A 15,424-nucleotide genomic window follows, 5' to 3' on the forward strand; every position below is an offset into this window, starting at 1 on the left:
GCTTCCCTGTCTTTAGCTTTTCGATTCTTTCTCAAGATTATATAGTTGCACAGAGGCCCATGAGCAACACCATCTCAGTACAGCCTGGGCTCTCCTTGGTTTCTGACTGGAGCCCTTGAGTTCCTGGAGTTCACTTCACCTCATAGTCTGGTCGTTTCCTAACTGAGCAGCAACTCAGGTTATTCTGTGCTTCTGTTGTAAGGATAAGACGCACATAAGGAAATCAGGCCATGGAAAACACTGGAATTAATGCCCACCATCTTGAGAATGGGTAGGTGGGCCCAGTGGCAGGAGATGACTTAATTCAGGCAGATGAAGTTTTGCTTATCCTCTGTGACTTGAGGTCAGTCAATGAAGTTCTGGTCAGAAGAAGCAACCTGCATTTTGCTTTTAAAAAAAATTTGTGTGTGTGTGGGGGGGGGGGGTGTTTTGTTTTGTTTTGTTTTGTTGAGACAGGGTTTCTCTGTATAGCCCTGACTGTCCTGGAACTCACTCTGTAGACCAGGCTGGCCTCGAACTCAGAAATCCGCCTGCCTCTGCCTCCCGAGTGCTGGGATTAAAGGTGTGCGCCACCATGCCCGGGGCTTTTTAAATTTTTAAGTCACATCCATAGATTAGCATTTTTTTTTAAATAATGTTATATGTGAGGGTGTTTTGCCTGCCTGTTTTGTCTGCACCACATGCATGCAGTGCCCAGGGAGTCCAGAACAAAGTGCTAGATCCCATGGGAATGGAGTTATACATTGTTATGAGCTACTATGTGAGTGCTTGGAATTGAGCCCAGGGCCTCTGAAAGAGCAGACAGTGCTCTTAACCACTGAGCCATCTCTCCCATCTAAGCTGGTACTACTTGAAGTTAGTCTGACATCATTTCTTTTAGCTTGGGGCTAAATTCCTTAAGCTCAAAAAGGATCCTTTTTCTGTACCAGGAAGTGCCTAAATTGTTGAATCTCATAGACAAGGGTAACTATCTGTTTATTTAAACTTTCACCAACTAAACAAGTTGTTCTTAAATTCTATGCTGTATCAAAACTCAGTTAATATGAACAATCCCCGCCCTCAAGACTCTTACAGGGCAGATTGGTGGTTTTCATGCTTTCTCACTCCACTGCTAGAACTCCCATCTAGGGCTGAAAGTCAAGTTCAAAACCATTGCTGTATTCCTGGTAGAAATGGAAAGAATTGCAGGGTTTAGATGCATACTAAGGAAGTAAAACCTCAGGCCTTAAGTGAGCATCCCAAAATCTGAGTCAACTGGAAGGGCTCTTAAGCTGGGGTTCTCTATGGGCATGCAGAGGAAGGGTGACACTGTGTTCTTACAGACTTCTCTCTTTATCACCATTGCCTGTGTAGACCTCAGTCATGTCACTTCAGCCTGCGAGATGGTGGCAGACATGGTGGAATCCCTGCAGTCAGTGCTGGCTTTGGGCCACAAGAGGAACAGCACCCTGCCTTCATTTCTCACAGCTGTACTGAAGAACATTGTTATCAGTCTGGCCCGCCTCCCCCTAGTTAACAGCTATACTCGTGTGCCTCCTCTGGTAAGTTGGATCTTGCTCAATTTGATATGTAACCAGGCCGCAAACTTGGGGTCCTCCTCTCTACCTCCCAAAGCTAGAATTACATGCCCAGCTTGTCACATAGTCTTCATTATTGTGATACTCCCTGTGATAATCCCAGCATTTTCATATGGTTGTGACACTGTGTTGTCCCCCATGCATTCTGTGTAGTAGGTTAATAAAAATACTACATTTCAAAAAACTGACTGAAGTACTACAAAACTTCAAAAGTGTCACCTCTGAAGAGATTCCTACAGAGCTGGGCATAGTGGTACATGCAGAGGCATGCAGATCTCTGAGTTCTAGGTCAGCCAGAGCTACAAAGTAAGACTCTGTCTTAGAGAGAGAGAAAGAAGGATTGATTCATACATTTAGGGACAACCACTATTGTGGGTCTTCTCTTGAAATTTTCTTCATGAGTCAACTTAAAATAGGCTGGTTCTTGGGTTTTGTTCTAGTTCACAGTGAGAGCTTAGCATGGAAATAGGGTTAATAGCAGCTAGGCTGACCTCAGTCTGCTGAAATAGCATACCAGACATATCCTTTCCTACAAAAATCCTCATCAAGAAAGCAAAGGTGGCCTGCAGCTGATTTGAACCATAGCGCAGAGCCAGACCAGGAAGCCAGATAAGAAAGGGTGATTTATTCTGCATAGATAGGGCATATGCCTGCTGGTGGGCCATAGCTACAGCATGTGTGTGCTTGCATGTAAGATCCTAGAAAAGTTCACATCTAGAACCATGACATTCATTGGACCTTAGAGTTGCTGGGGCCCAATCTGAGTGCTGTGGCCCACCTATGCTAGAAGTGCTTATAGAACAGAGAGGTGTGGACATTGGGAAGAGAGCAATAGAAAGCCAAGAGATCATTTAACATTGCTGCATGAGGCTCAGCCCTGAGCAGCAGTATTCCTTATAAAGACTGTATAAGAAGGTGGTATAGGGGTCATGGAAGGCTCTTGTGGAATCTACCTCATAGGCTATGTGCTGTAGGTAAATCTCCATCAAGAGCTTTTAATTCAGGCCAGGCAGTGGTGACGCACACCTTTAATCCCAGCACTTGAAAGACCGAGACAGGTGGATTTCTGAGTTTGAGGACAGCCAGGGCTACACAGAAGAAACTCTGTCTCGAAAAAACAAAACAAAAACAAAAACAAAAAACCTCTTAATCCGATACCTTGAGTGCCCTGGGCAGAAAAGTAGCTGTAGCAAACACTGCAGAACCTTCCCTGTGCATGCCCCAGAGACTTCTGTGGGTGGTGTAAGAGATTTATAGAAGGTTGGTTGTGTTGTAGAAATCTGGGGAGGTTCCCTTAGGTCCTCGTTGCTTTAATGAGGCACATTAGCTGAGCTGGCTAGATGGTCCTGCCACTGGAACAGTGTGGGGTGTACCTCAGGGCTCCCTTTGTGCATGGTGCTTATCTACATTTCGAATGGCAAAACTCAGCCTCTCGCAGTTGATAGAAATGAGCAGTGGGGTTGTCCTTGAGACTGAATTTCATTAGTGTTTGCCTCTTTTCTAACACACTTGATGTTTGTGGGTAGCAGCATTTCCTGCAAGGAATGTGGCTGTGTACAGGCAGCCTAGGTGTAACAACAGGGGTGTAACAAGCAGGTGATGGGCTGGCCTTGTGGGGGAGGGGAGGGCAGAGTGGTGGGAGTCAAGCTTGGCATTGAAGGTTCTAGGCACAAGTGTGGGAGCCTCTGTGGAAGGGCACAGGCTCTGGACAAATCAGAGTAGTAAAGTGGGGGAGGGCAGCTGAGAGACAAGGGACGCTGGACGCTGGGGGTCTCTTGTCTTCCTCATGCCATCTCCATCCACCTGGCACGCTTTTTATCTTCTCAGGTATGGAAACTCGGGTGGTCACCCAAGCCTGGAGGGGATTTTGGCACAGTGTTTCCTGAGATCCCTGTAGAGTTCCTCCAGGAGAAGGAGATCCTGAAGGAGTTCATCTACCGCATCAACACCCTAGGTATCCCACCCACAGTCCTCTTCAGTCCCCATTTGCCACCTCCGAGACCTGAAGCCTCAGGGTAGGGCCATCACACTCGGCAACTGAAAAGGTTCTGGGGTGATAATGATGCAGGACAAATATAATTATGGTGAAAAGTAGACCTAGGTGTAGATGGACGAGTGTAGTGGGGGGGGTTGCATACCAGGCTTCTTTGTAACTGTCAGAGGAAGCCAGTTCTGTCTTCACATTGTCTATTCAAACTAAACCATATAGGTGGGCTGGGGATGTGCTTCACTATAGTGTTTGTCTAGCACCGAGGAAGCCCAGGCGTCAGTCTCCAGAGCTGCAACAACAGACTAAGTAGTGGAAGTCATGTGCTCGTGTCTTCCTGCTTGCCACTTTGACATTGTGTTCTCACTTGAATCATTTTTCTTATATGCAGAATAAGCAGCTTGGGAAAACATGGCAAGCTAGGTGTCACAGGGACAGAGTGATAGATTGAGGGAAGGTAGATTTGGCCAGACAGCCCTGCTCATCCCTTTGCTGACAGGGTAGGATCTTCAGTGCTGTGGTCCATAGAATGGAGACTGGGAGATGGCCTAGTTGGCCATCCCTGGAAAGAGCGGCCCATGGGACTTGCAAACTTTATATGCCCCAGTACAGGGGAACGCCAGGGCCAAAAAGTGGGAGTGGGTGGGTAGGGGAGAGGGGGGAGGGTATGGGGGACTTTTGGGATAGCATTGGAAATGTAAATGAGTAAAATACCTAATTAAAAAAAAATCCCAAACATTAAAAAAAAAAAAAGAATGAAGACTGGGTCTATTTTTTGTTTGCTACGGACGTGAACATGAAAAATACACTTAGTGTGTCAGTAAGAGGTAGCATGAGTACTTTTCCTGTCAGGACTCTTCTGCTTCCTGAAGCACAGTCTAAATTGCTGCTGCTGCTGCTGCTGCTTATCATTATTATTATTATTCCTCCTCCTCTTCCTCCCTCTCCTTCTCCTCCTCCCTCTCCTCTTCTTCCTTCTCTGCTTCCTTCTTTTTTACCCGTTTTCTGGTTGAGGATGTGTCCTTTGTTTGTTTGTTTGTTTGTTTGTTTGTTTGTTTGTTTTTCAAGACAGGGTTTCTCTGTGTAGCCCTGGCTGTCCTGGAACTCACTCTGTAGACCAGGCTGGCCTTGAACTCAGAAATCCTCCTGCCTCTGCCTCCCAAGTGCTAGGATTAAAGGCGTGCGCAACCACCGCCTGGCTGAGGATGTCTTAATCACTGTTCTATTCTGTGAAGAGACACCATGACCAAGGCAACTCTTATGAAGGAAAACATTTAGTTGGTGGCTTACTTATAGTTTCAGAAAGTTAGTTCATTATCATCATGGCGAAAGCAGACAGTCATGGTGCCGGAGCAGTAGCTGAGAGCTTTACATCCTGATCCACAGGCATCAAGCAGAAAGAGGGAGATAGAGATAGAAAGACAGGGCCTGGTATGGGCTTTTCAAACCTCAAGGCCCAGTCACAGTGACAAACCTCCTCCAGCAAGGCCATACCTCCTAATCCTTCACAAATAGTATATCACCTAGTTACCAAGGATGTAAATGTATGAGCCTATGGACGCCAATCTGGATTTGGTTTTGTGGTTAAATAGTCCTCATAGCCTTTCCCTTCTGGGGTATTTCCTAAAAGAGTCTGGTCACCAGACCCACTGCCTGGTCCAAGTTAGGCCCTAGGGATTCTTCAAGTTTTCTTATTCAGATCTCAGCAACCTACCTCCACTTCATCACTGTGCGCAGTAACTCCTGAGTAGGAATCTGGCACCTCCCATGAAGGACATTTTTACTTCCAATCTTAGTTTCTTTTCTGTTGCTGTGATAAACACCATGACCAAAAGCAACTTGAGGAGGAAAAGGTGTATTTCTCTTTATAGCTTAGAAGTATAGCACTGATAGCTTATAAGTATAGCACTGAAGGAAGCCAGGGCAGGGACACAGGACAGGAACCGAGAGGCAGAAACAGGAGCAGAGGCCATGGAGGAGCGCGGCTTACCAGCTTGCTCACCAAGGCTTGCTCAGCCCGCTTTCTCAAAGTACTCAGGACTGTCACCCCAGAGGTGGTTCCACCAATATAGGCTGGGCCCTACCACATTGATCACTAATTAAGGAAACTCCCTTCAAACTTACTTACAGGCCAATATTTGGGGGCAGCTTTTCAACTGAGAGTTCCTCTTCCTAGATGATTCTAGCTTGTGTCAAGTTGACATAACCTGCCAGCACGTTGCCTTTGCTCCCTGCCCACTTATGCCTTCCCTGGGCAGTTATCAGTTGGGTCTGTCTCCGGTGTCAGTATTCACTTGAATCTGAGTTATACCCCATGTTCCAGGAGGTCCTAGCACTTGATGCTCTACTTTTCTGCTCCTCTTTACTGCATTTTGGCCTTACAAGGAGTGCTGTAGATATTTTTGGGTCTTGGTGGGAACATCCTCAACCAGAAAACGGGTAAAAAAGAAGGAAGCAGAGAAGGAAGAAGAGGAGAGGGAGGAGGAGAAGGAGAGGGAGGAAGAGGAGGAGGAATAATAATAATAATGATAAGCAGCAGCAGCAGCAATTTAGACTGTGCTTCAGGAAGCAGAAGAGTCCTGACAGGAAAAGTACTCATGCTACCTCTTACTGACACACTAAGTGTATTTATTGAATTTTCTCTGATTAGCCTCCTAGACTGCTAGAGAGGTCCTAGCCCGATACCATGCTTTTTTTTTTTTTTTTTTTTTAAGTCTGTCTCTGGGGTGGCTTTCACTGTTTGCATTTATTTACTTTGTGGAGGCAGGACCCACGTGAACATCTCATAGTGCAGCATGCACATGGAGGGCAGAGGACAGCTGACAGGAATTGGTTCCCTCCTTCCATGTGGTCCCTGAGAATTGGACTCAGATTGTCAGCCATCTCGCTGGCAGTCTGTTTAATCTCACTGGTTTTATAGAGACAGAATTATTATCTCTATGGCTCTGTGGTCTGCTCTGAGGTCTCACGGTCAGACTTAAGGTGAGACTTTTAAAATGCTTTGTGGGCAGGACTAGCCTAGGTGATTAATGCCTTTGTAGACAGCCTTGTCACTGTCCTATACAGTGGGGGATTGAAGGGCAATCTGGGCTGCTGAACTTGGTCTGTGCCTCTTGGCCTTGATAGCATAACTGGTCTCCATGTGCTGCTATATCCTTTATGATAGATGGAGAAAATGGCAGCCCTCATGCTGAAGAATTGCTCTGAAGGTGGTGTCCTAGGAGCAGCACTGATGGGATTACATCGTCAGTGTCTCCTTGTGGGTTTGGGGAGTCAGGAAACTAATGTAATGATTGATTCCCAGGGTGGACCAGTCGTACCCAGTTCGAAGAAACTTGGGCCACCCTCCTTGGTGTCCTGGTGACTCAGCCCCTGGTGATGGAACAGGAAGAGAGCCCACCAGAGGTGAGACTTCCATAACTAGGGGGTGGCTAACTGGAATCCTATAGCTGTGAAAGCTGGTGACTCTGTGTTTTGAAACAGAAAAACAGGCTGATCATGTGCCAACTGATGGTACAGAGTAAAGACAAATGCCCTGAGAGGCTTGGAGACTGAGGCTTCCAGTAGCTAGGTGTGTCTTTCACTATGATACATTCCACTTTGATGATCAATGAGCTGGTTCTTCAGTACTGTTATGTTTTACTTACTTACCACGATCTGAAAGAATGTCATTGAGCTAAAACAAAAAAGACAATGAATCTAGGCCATGCACATGTACTTATTTGGTTGGGTTTTGGTGGTGGTGGTGGTGGTGGTGGTGGTGGTGGTGGTGGTGGTGGTGGTGGTGGTTTGTTTGTTTGTTTTAACTATCTTATAGGTTTTACTTTGTTAGCTTAATTGCTTTGTTAGTATTAATGTACACCTTGCTAATATGACATGAATAACCACCATATCTTTGTAAAATGAAGGAGGTTCTGGGTGTTAAAAGTACTGGGATATAAGCCCTTGATCCTAAGAAATATGTAGTAAACTGTGGAAATGACAGATAAGAAGGTGAATCTATATAGATCACAGGTCATCAGTATTATCTTCAAACTCATCTGTAACTGCCAGGCTGCCATAGGCAGTGTTCTAAAATGATGATAGAATTTAAGAACAATTTTCTCCAAGGTAAATTTCTATTTGGAGTTCTATGCCAAACATTTGGATACTCCAAGTCTCAGGTGTGTAGGTATAACCAGTGCTGAGCAAACTTGGACTTAAGACCCTGGCTGTGGGAAGCCATAGCTCTTAAGTGATCTGATATTCCTGTATGAGGCCATGTGGCCTATGGGCACTGTGTGAATTAGAGGCAGGATGAGTAGTTGGTATCTTATCATGTTGTCAATGTGTGGACTGTTCCTCTAGGAAGACACAGAAAGAACCCAGATCCATGTTCTGGCTGTGCAGGCCATCACCTCTCTAGTGCTCAGTGCAATGACCGTGCCTGTGGCTGGCAATCCAGCTGTAAGCTGCTTGGAGCAACAGCCCCGGAACAAGCCACTGAAGGCTCTCGATACCAGGTTTGCCTGAGTTCTTATGTGGGCCAATGCAGAGGATGGTGAGATAGCCCACTTCCCCTAGCCCTCTCCTTTGTTATAAGAATTGATGTATTAATTCTTACTGGTTCTCTCAGTACTGTTAATTTTTGTGTCTGTGGCCTTGCCCTGAGATACAGATCCAAAAGGGATTTTTGTCAATGGTGACAACTGAGAATTTAGTCTGATATGTTATGGGCTTCACTGGGTGTTCTGGCTCAGACTTGTGGGTCAAGAATGAGCACCTACTGAAGGGTTCGTTTTTTTGTTAAACCAGCTGCTTCAGGCAAGTGAAAGATAAGTCCTGGTGGCTTTCACTTCTCTGATGTTTGAAGGAAGCAAACATGTTTTTTCCTTGGTTCTAAATTTTAGATTTGGAAGAAAGCTGAGCATGATCAGAGGGATTGTAGAACAAGAAATCCAAGAGATGGTTTCCCAAAGAGAGAATACTGCCACTCACCATTCTCACCAGGCATGGGATCCTGTCCCTTCTCTGTTACCAGCTACTACAGGTACAGGAAGAAGCTAGAACAATAGTGTGGCTGGCATTCTTGCTGTGGCTTAACAAGGAGGCTTCATGCTGAGTGTATTGCCCCCATTCACAAGTCTCATGCTTCGTCTAGACCACCATGAGCATCAGGGTGTATCACCTCACTTAAATGAAAAGCACTTTCTTTCCATTGTGTGTGTTAATTGTACAAAGTTTTGTATTTCATAAGGACATTTTCATACAAGCACATAGTGTATATTGAATGAGCCACCTCCAAAACCTCCTTACCATTCCCTTTGCCCACCTTCCCTTTCCTTTCCTGTCCCCACTATGTTATTGTTGTACAAACTGCTTCCATCTCATAATTACTAAATTGTTTTAGGAATTGTTTGTTGTAGTAAATTTAAGTACCTTGAAGACTTTATTTGGGAAAGTTTGTGTATGGAAATGCAGTGTGTCATTTATCCCAAAACGGTTTTGGCAACTTTGAATTAAACAGAGCACTGAGACTGTAAATACTCATGAGACTTAGACCGCCCTTGAGGAGCTTCTTTCTGGGCAAGTAGCATGGGTGAGAAATGGCATACTTACTCTGGAGCGTCTTGAGAGAGGTGTGGATAGATGGCATAGCAGCTCAGAGTACAGCTGTGGGGAGGACAGTAGAGTGCCTTGGGGGAAGGTGGGCAGTGTGAGATCCAATGGAGTTAACTTGAGGCAGCCATCAAAGAAGAGATAGTCTAGTTTGCCCACTGCAAACTAGTTGCCTGACAGCTCAACAGGCTGCAAACGGACAGTATTCCAAGACCTACTGCCTCTGCATAGCTGGAGTATCCTGCCTGTGGGGAGCAGTCTCATTGGGCAACTATCTGTCCAGGCAGGAGCAGGGTCTCATGCAGTGCTGTGCTGATGTTTGACAGGTGCTCTTATCAGCCATGACAAGCTGCTGCTGCAGATCAACCCAGAGCGGGAGCCAGGCAACATGAGCTACAAGCTGGGCCAGGTAGGTCAGTTTTACCAATCCACATCCTTCTATAAGGACTGTAGGCTGGAATTATAACCACTTTGAGCTTGAGCCACATACCACATTCAGAGAAAAGTTTTTATTTATGTACTTTATTCTAGATTTTAATATATTTTGCATATAAGCATACAGATGTTTATAAAACCTGTGAGACAGGAGAGAAACAAGAAGCAGGAAAGGTCAGAGAGGAGAGAATGGAGTCAGCTGAGAGCTGTCAGGCAGATGCACTACTGAAAGTTTCCTGGCTGCTAGCTGAGAGGGTAGCTAAGTGTCCAGCTCAGCAGGCAGCTGGCAGTTGGACAGTTCCCTTCATTCAGAACAGTAGGGATAGCTGACAGCTACTGACTGTAGGGTCAGGGAGATGTGGTGCCTGCTGCCTTTCTAGACAAACTCTTCTGTGCCTTCCCACCTTACAGAGCAACTTCCACCCTAAGTTAAGACACATGGTGGTTAGAATGTGATGTGCTTTTGATGCGGTGTTTCTGAAGATGAGGTGAAGTGTAAGATGCCTGGGGCTCCTGGGCACATGATCATATTCTAGGTTCCATGTCCCTGTTGTCACATTGTCCCTTACGGCTGTGTTGAACTCATCTGTCTGTTTCCTTCAGTACTTAAGGCCAGCTCCAATGTCTGCAACCTGAATGTAGTAGGACTGTGTGGGGCCAAAGTATAGATCTAGCCCTGCCTTGCCTGGGATATCTGCCAGCTATTAAAAAAAAAAAAAAAACGCCAGCTGCCCTGCCACTCCATTTTGGGGAAAAAGATGGTAGAAGGGGCTGGGCGTGGAGAACACTGGCACCTGGAGTCACAGCTCACTGCTTGCCTTCACTGAAGCTGAGATCTGAGATCATAAGGAAAAATGCAGGAGGATTTGTAGAGGAGCAATCATAATGGAAGTCACTGTTCATCCTGAGAATGCAAAGACCACTTCATCTGCAACTACATTTAGGAGCTTGGGGCTCTTGGCTGCCCCTTATACCTTCCTAAAACAAACACATCACCTTCTGCATCCTTGGAGAAATTTCTGTAACCAAGCAGCCCAGAAAATCAGGTTTTTTAATTGGAAAACACAAACGAGTGGACCAGGTGTATAAAATCCATGTATGGGCCCTTCTCTCCAGGGTGTGGTCAGCTGTCACTTGGAAGCACTTAGTGTCACTCTTTGGTGTTGCTTTTACTTCATACCCTCTCCAGACACTCATTCAGGCTTTGAACCTGAGGTCAGAGTTTTTCTGCCAACAGTTTAGAACCTTTACCTTACTACCCAGGGGTTCCACTAATAGTAACATGTGGGTCTGAGTGAATCATTACAGCGGCCATATTTGCTCAGACCAGGAGGACCGGACTGTACCTACCCAAGAAGAACCTGAGGCCTTTACCTATGTCCTTATCTCTGGTGCCTGCTTCTATGACAGGTGTCCATACACTCCGTGTGGCTAGGAAATAACATCACACCCCTGAGAGAGGAGGAATGGGATGAGGAAGAGGAAGAAGAAACTGATGTCCCTGCGCCAACGTCACCACCTGTGTCTCCAGTCAATTCCAGGTTTACTGGCTTCTTTTTTTAAATAAGAAATTTGAAATTTCTTCTCAGTCACTTATTTGGGGTCCTTCTTGAGGCTAACCTCTCATCTCTGTATGGGGAAAATATCTATGTTTCACACTCTGCAGAAAACACCGTGCTGGGGTTGATATTCACTCCTGTTCGCAGTTTCTGCTTGAATTATACAGCCGATGGATCCTGCCATCCAGTGCAGCCAGAAGGACCCCCGTCATCCTGATCAGTGAAGTGGTTCGATCTGTAAGTTTGCTTTCCCCCTCACTCACCCAGAGGGATCTGTACACCATGCACAAACACATATGCACACACGTGTACTAAATACAAGCCACAGACACATTACACAAACTTCACCTATATGCACCAGATACCATATACATAAGTACACACATGTGCCATGCATTCACCAAATAGATACACAGACACATACACACACAAATATATACAAATAAACAAGCACACACAGATACGCACACATAGACACATACACACCTCATCTCTAATGTCTCAAGCCTGTAAAGGACTCCTGCAGGCCTCCCAGGTATGGAGGGACAGATTGTTTGAAGTTGGCGGCAAAATAGATATTTTTTTTTTCAGATCCAGATCAGGTAAATACTCTCAAATGTAACACCAGTGAGTGGTGTGCCTTCCAGAGACCCAGCTTGTCTCTCTCTTCCAGAGTAGTAACAAACAACTGTGTACCTTACTCTTCTAAGCCAAAACTTTCCTAGAAGCACTGGTTCAGAAGAGCAATGTCAGATAAGTAGTAGTCTCATTGTACTTCACTGCTCCACTGTTCCCGACAGTCCCAAACAAAGGGTCGTCAGTGACATCTTTCAATATCGTCAGGGCTGGATCGAAAGGCTCTAAGATACTGACTTGGTCTTCTGAAAGTGATAGAGGGAGCTGGAGAGTGGTAGTTAAGAGGGCACCGGCTGCTTTTCTGAAGGACCCGGATCTGTTCCCAGAACTTACACAGGGGCTCACATTTTAGGCTGCCTTTCTAACATCCCTCCAGGTGTAATTCTTGTTCTGATTCTCCATGTCTCCAGCTTCTTGTAGTGTCAGACTTATTCACCGAACGTACCCAGTTTGAAATGATGTATCTGACGCTGACAGAACTACGGAGAGTGCACCCTTCAGAAGATGAGATCCTCATTCAGTACCTGGTGCCTGCCACCTGTAAGGCAGCTGCTGTCCTTGGAATGGTGAGTGAGGGTAGTGCAGAGGCTGCCCCCATTGAAGCTGCTTGGGACTGCACTGCTTTGGGACTTTGTATTGGTCACATGTGCTACATGCATCTGCATTAGATCAGAGTCCTGTCCCAAGCCAAGCTCTCTGGCACATGTGGACCATGGCTCTGGTCAGCTAAAAGACTTCAGTGCCTTTTGGTGCTGTTCCCACAGAGACTGGGATGTGGTGAGCATAGCTGGAGCACTTGTCTCCCTTGGCACACTGTATGCTGTTACAGTGAGCACCTCTCCAGAATACAGAAGGTGTGGTAGCACTAGGACAGCACAGAGTGAAACTGGGTCTCACTTCTTCTGCCAGTCTGTCACTTGGCAGCCCCACTCCATTTCTCTGGTGGGGTCTAGATCCCACTGTACTGCTCAGCCTACACAGGCTTCCCTGGTGACCTTGTTGTCATAGTAACCTTGCACTTCTACTTTGGGAAATGTAGATTTTGATCCTTAACATCATGATTTTCTTGGTCCAGTTGTGTTGCTGTCACAAAACACCTTAGACAGGGTAAATAAACAACAAATATGAACTGCTTATAGTTCTCGAGACTGGGAAGCCCCAAATCAAGGTGCTCCGGGATGCCTGGTGTGCACCTCCTAGCTTCTCCAGCTCATCAGCATTTCCTACTATTCTGCTGCTGAGTTATCAGCATTTAGCTAGTACTACTTGGTTACTTGGTTGTCTTTCATATGTACATATTATTAGGTGCTTCTCAAAACGTGGTTCAGACATACACGTGAAAATAATCGCCTATGGGTTCTGCCTCTTGTTGAGCATATTGGAGGGCAGCAACACTCAGGAAAGGGGACAGACTTTAGACTGTTGATATTGGCTCTTTTGTCCTGTCACTTACTGTTAAATTATTATTGTGTTTTTAAATTATGTTAAAATGTTATCATTAAATGTTGAAAATTACCATGTTTTTAATCTCTGTTTCCTGGGATCCAATTTTGTGATAACATAAGAAACTGTTTAGGGACTGGAAAGATGGCTCAATGGTTAAGAGCACTTGGTTCTCTTACAGAGTATCTGAGTTCATTCTTAGCACTCACATTGCCAGCTCATAACCGACTCCGTCTTCTGACTTCTACAGGTACACATGCATATTTACTGTGTGGACACATACACGTATACCACATATAAAAATAAGAGTAATTTTAATAAGGAAACTTATTTGTTCATAGACACGTGAGTGGCTGCTATGTGTGAAGTAGTTAGGACTGCTGGCAGGAGTAGTGTGGAAGAGCCTGCTGGGGCCCATTTCCCATGGGTCATATGTGCCATGCCCTCTCTTGTTAGTAAGACAGTGCTATTATCACTGCAGCCACAATTATCTGATGGCATCTTTTACATACCTGTGTAACCCTGTGCAGTCTCACAGAGCAGCAGTACACATAGATCACGGCACAGCACAACTCCCACCTCTCCTTACTGCTCTGCTAGAGAATCTGTTGTCACTGAACCTAGGGGCTAGAACAGGTATACAGCATGGGTGGCCATAGTACCATCCAGAGAACAGGAACAATGAGCACTTAGTCCCCCTGTGTGAGCACACTCTTCAAAGCAGGCGCCCTCTGGGTGCTGTCAGGACTGTGTCCTTGTGGGAGGTCCATTTTCCTTCTTGGGGTGGCTTCAGTGGCTTAACTTTCCTTGTAACTGTGGTTTTGTGCTCAAGCCCAAGTTCCTCAGGCAAAATGTAAATCAAATGCATCAGGCAAATAAATAATGATCATTTTTAAGAAACGACCCCAAGGCAGAATGGCAAATGGCTCCAGTTCCCAGCTCTGTGTATACAAGCAGCTGTGCTTGAAGGCAGTTGTCTTCTGAGAGGCTTCCAGCCTGTCTTGTGCTGCTACAAGCTGTGTTCATTGCCTTTCCAGGGGAAAGGGACGTTCACCTCAGATGCGCTACAGATGATCCAAGCCCAGCTTGTGAATCAGTATATTTATTGGCTTTCCTCATAGGAACTTGAGTGAAGGCTTATTTATTGGAGCTGAGGGACTCCAAAACAGCTGCATACTAAAAAAATTCTACCACGGCATGGGTTATGATACCCCCAAAGCTACATAAATAGAGTCATAGTCTCCTCCTTCACTTCACCTTTCCCAAGACCAGGTGCAGTGGGGGCAGGATCGTGTGCAGCATCTGATGAGGGAACACTAGAATCCTGTGTTTAGGAGAGTCTGGTAGGAATACAGGTAATCCCAGCTCCTCTGATTTCTAGAATGCATAACCATGTCATATCCAGAGGACAGTGTTCCACAGTATGTGTCAAATTGTCACTTTTCTTTGCCCATCATTAGATCTGCAGCCTTCAACAACATATCCTGGTGTTGTGTTTGCGGGAGTGTGGCCAGAGCCCTGTGTTGTACTGTCCTTAGGAAGGACTCACAACTCAATGGGGATAGCCTGGGAATGGAGATGAGAAGGAAGTAACTGGAAAAGACTGTTAACCCTCTTTAGCCTGACACCATCAGATACAGACCCCCCCTGGAGGGCTAGATGACCAGAAGGCCTCTTACATCATGAGATCAAACGAGTCCTTAGCCAACCTTTCCTGGGGGTGGGGCACAGTCAGACAATGAAATGCTGCCCTTGGATTGCAGAACACAACAGCAGTCTTCAGTGCTGAAGGAGTCATGTTTCAAGGTGTGTACTCCCACATTTTAGAAAACCTAGTGGAAGTGATACCATGTCAGTCAAGGTTAGCACAAATTAATGTCAGGAGCTTCACAACTACCAACGGAGGATCCAGACCAAGGTTTATTATAGTGAAGAGACATGAGGCAAAAATCAGTTGAAGGAGAAGGTTCCTGGGTAAAGCCTAGAAAACCAGTGTGAATACTATTCCTAAATAGTCATACAGTTCACAAATCATCCGGTAGGTAGACGAGGAGCAGACAACATATATGAGCTGTTCCTACAGGGGCCAGCAGAACTCAGAATTCAGGGTTGTTAGAAGTAGCAGGTTACAGGAACACCCACTGCCCAGCACAGACCACAGCTCCAAGAGAGAAAGTAAGTGTGGGCAC

At 45.7% G+C, this 15,424-nt stretch overlaps 1 protein-coding gene across 1 annotated transcript in view; it reads left to right on the plus strand.

The window, feature by feature from the left end:
* Htt (huntingtin) overlaps nucleotides 1-15,424 on the plus strand; it is a 143,619-nt gene that overhangs the window by 119,665 nt on the left and 8,530 nt on the right. The window contains exons 52-60 of the mRNA XM_021163625.3: nucleotides 1,354-1,541; nucleotides 3,405-3,531; nucleotides 6,869-6,969; nucleotides 7,912-8,066; nucleotides 8,454-8,593; nucleotides 9,489-9,571; nucleotides 11,008-11,138; nucleotides 11,264-11,393; nucleotides 12,203-12,358. Of these exons, the coding sequence (XP_021019284.1) occupies nucleotides 1,354-1,541; nucleotides 3,405-3,531; nucleotides 6,869-6,969; nucleotides 7,912-8,066; nucleotides 8,454-8,593; nucleotides 9,489-9,571; nucleotides 11,008-11,138; nucleotides 11,264-11,393; nucleotides 12,203-12,358 (1,211 nt within the window). The remainder of the gene's footprint in view (nucleotides 1-1,353; nucleotides 1,542-3,404; nucleotides 3,532-6,868; nucleotides 6,970-7,911; nucleotides 8,067-8,453; nucleotides 8,594-9,488; nucleotides 9,572-11,007; nucleotides 11,139-11,263; nucleotides 11,394-12,202; nucleotides 12,359-15,424) is intronic.

This window comes from Mus caroli, unplaced genomic scaffold, assembly GCF_978045245.1.
Source record: "Mus caroli unplaced genomic scaffold, Mus_caroli_1 scaffold_4, whole genome shotgun sequence".
In the NCBI taxonomy this organism is placed as follows: domain Eukaryota; kingdom Metazoa; phylum Chordata; class Mammalia; order Rodentia; family Muridae; genus Mus; species Mus caroli.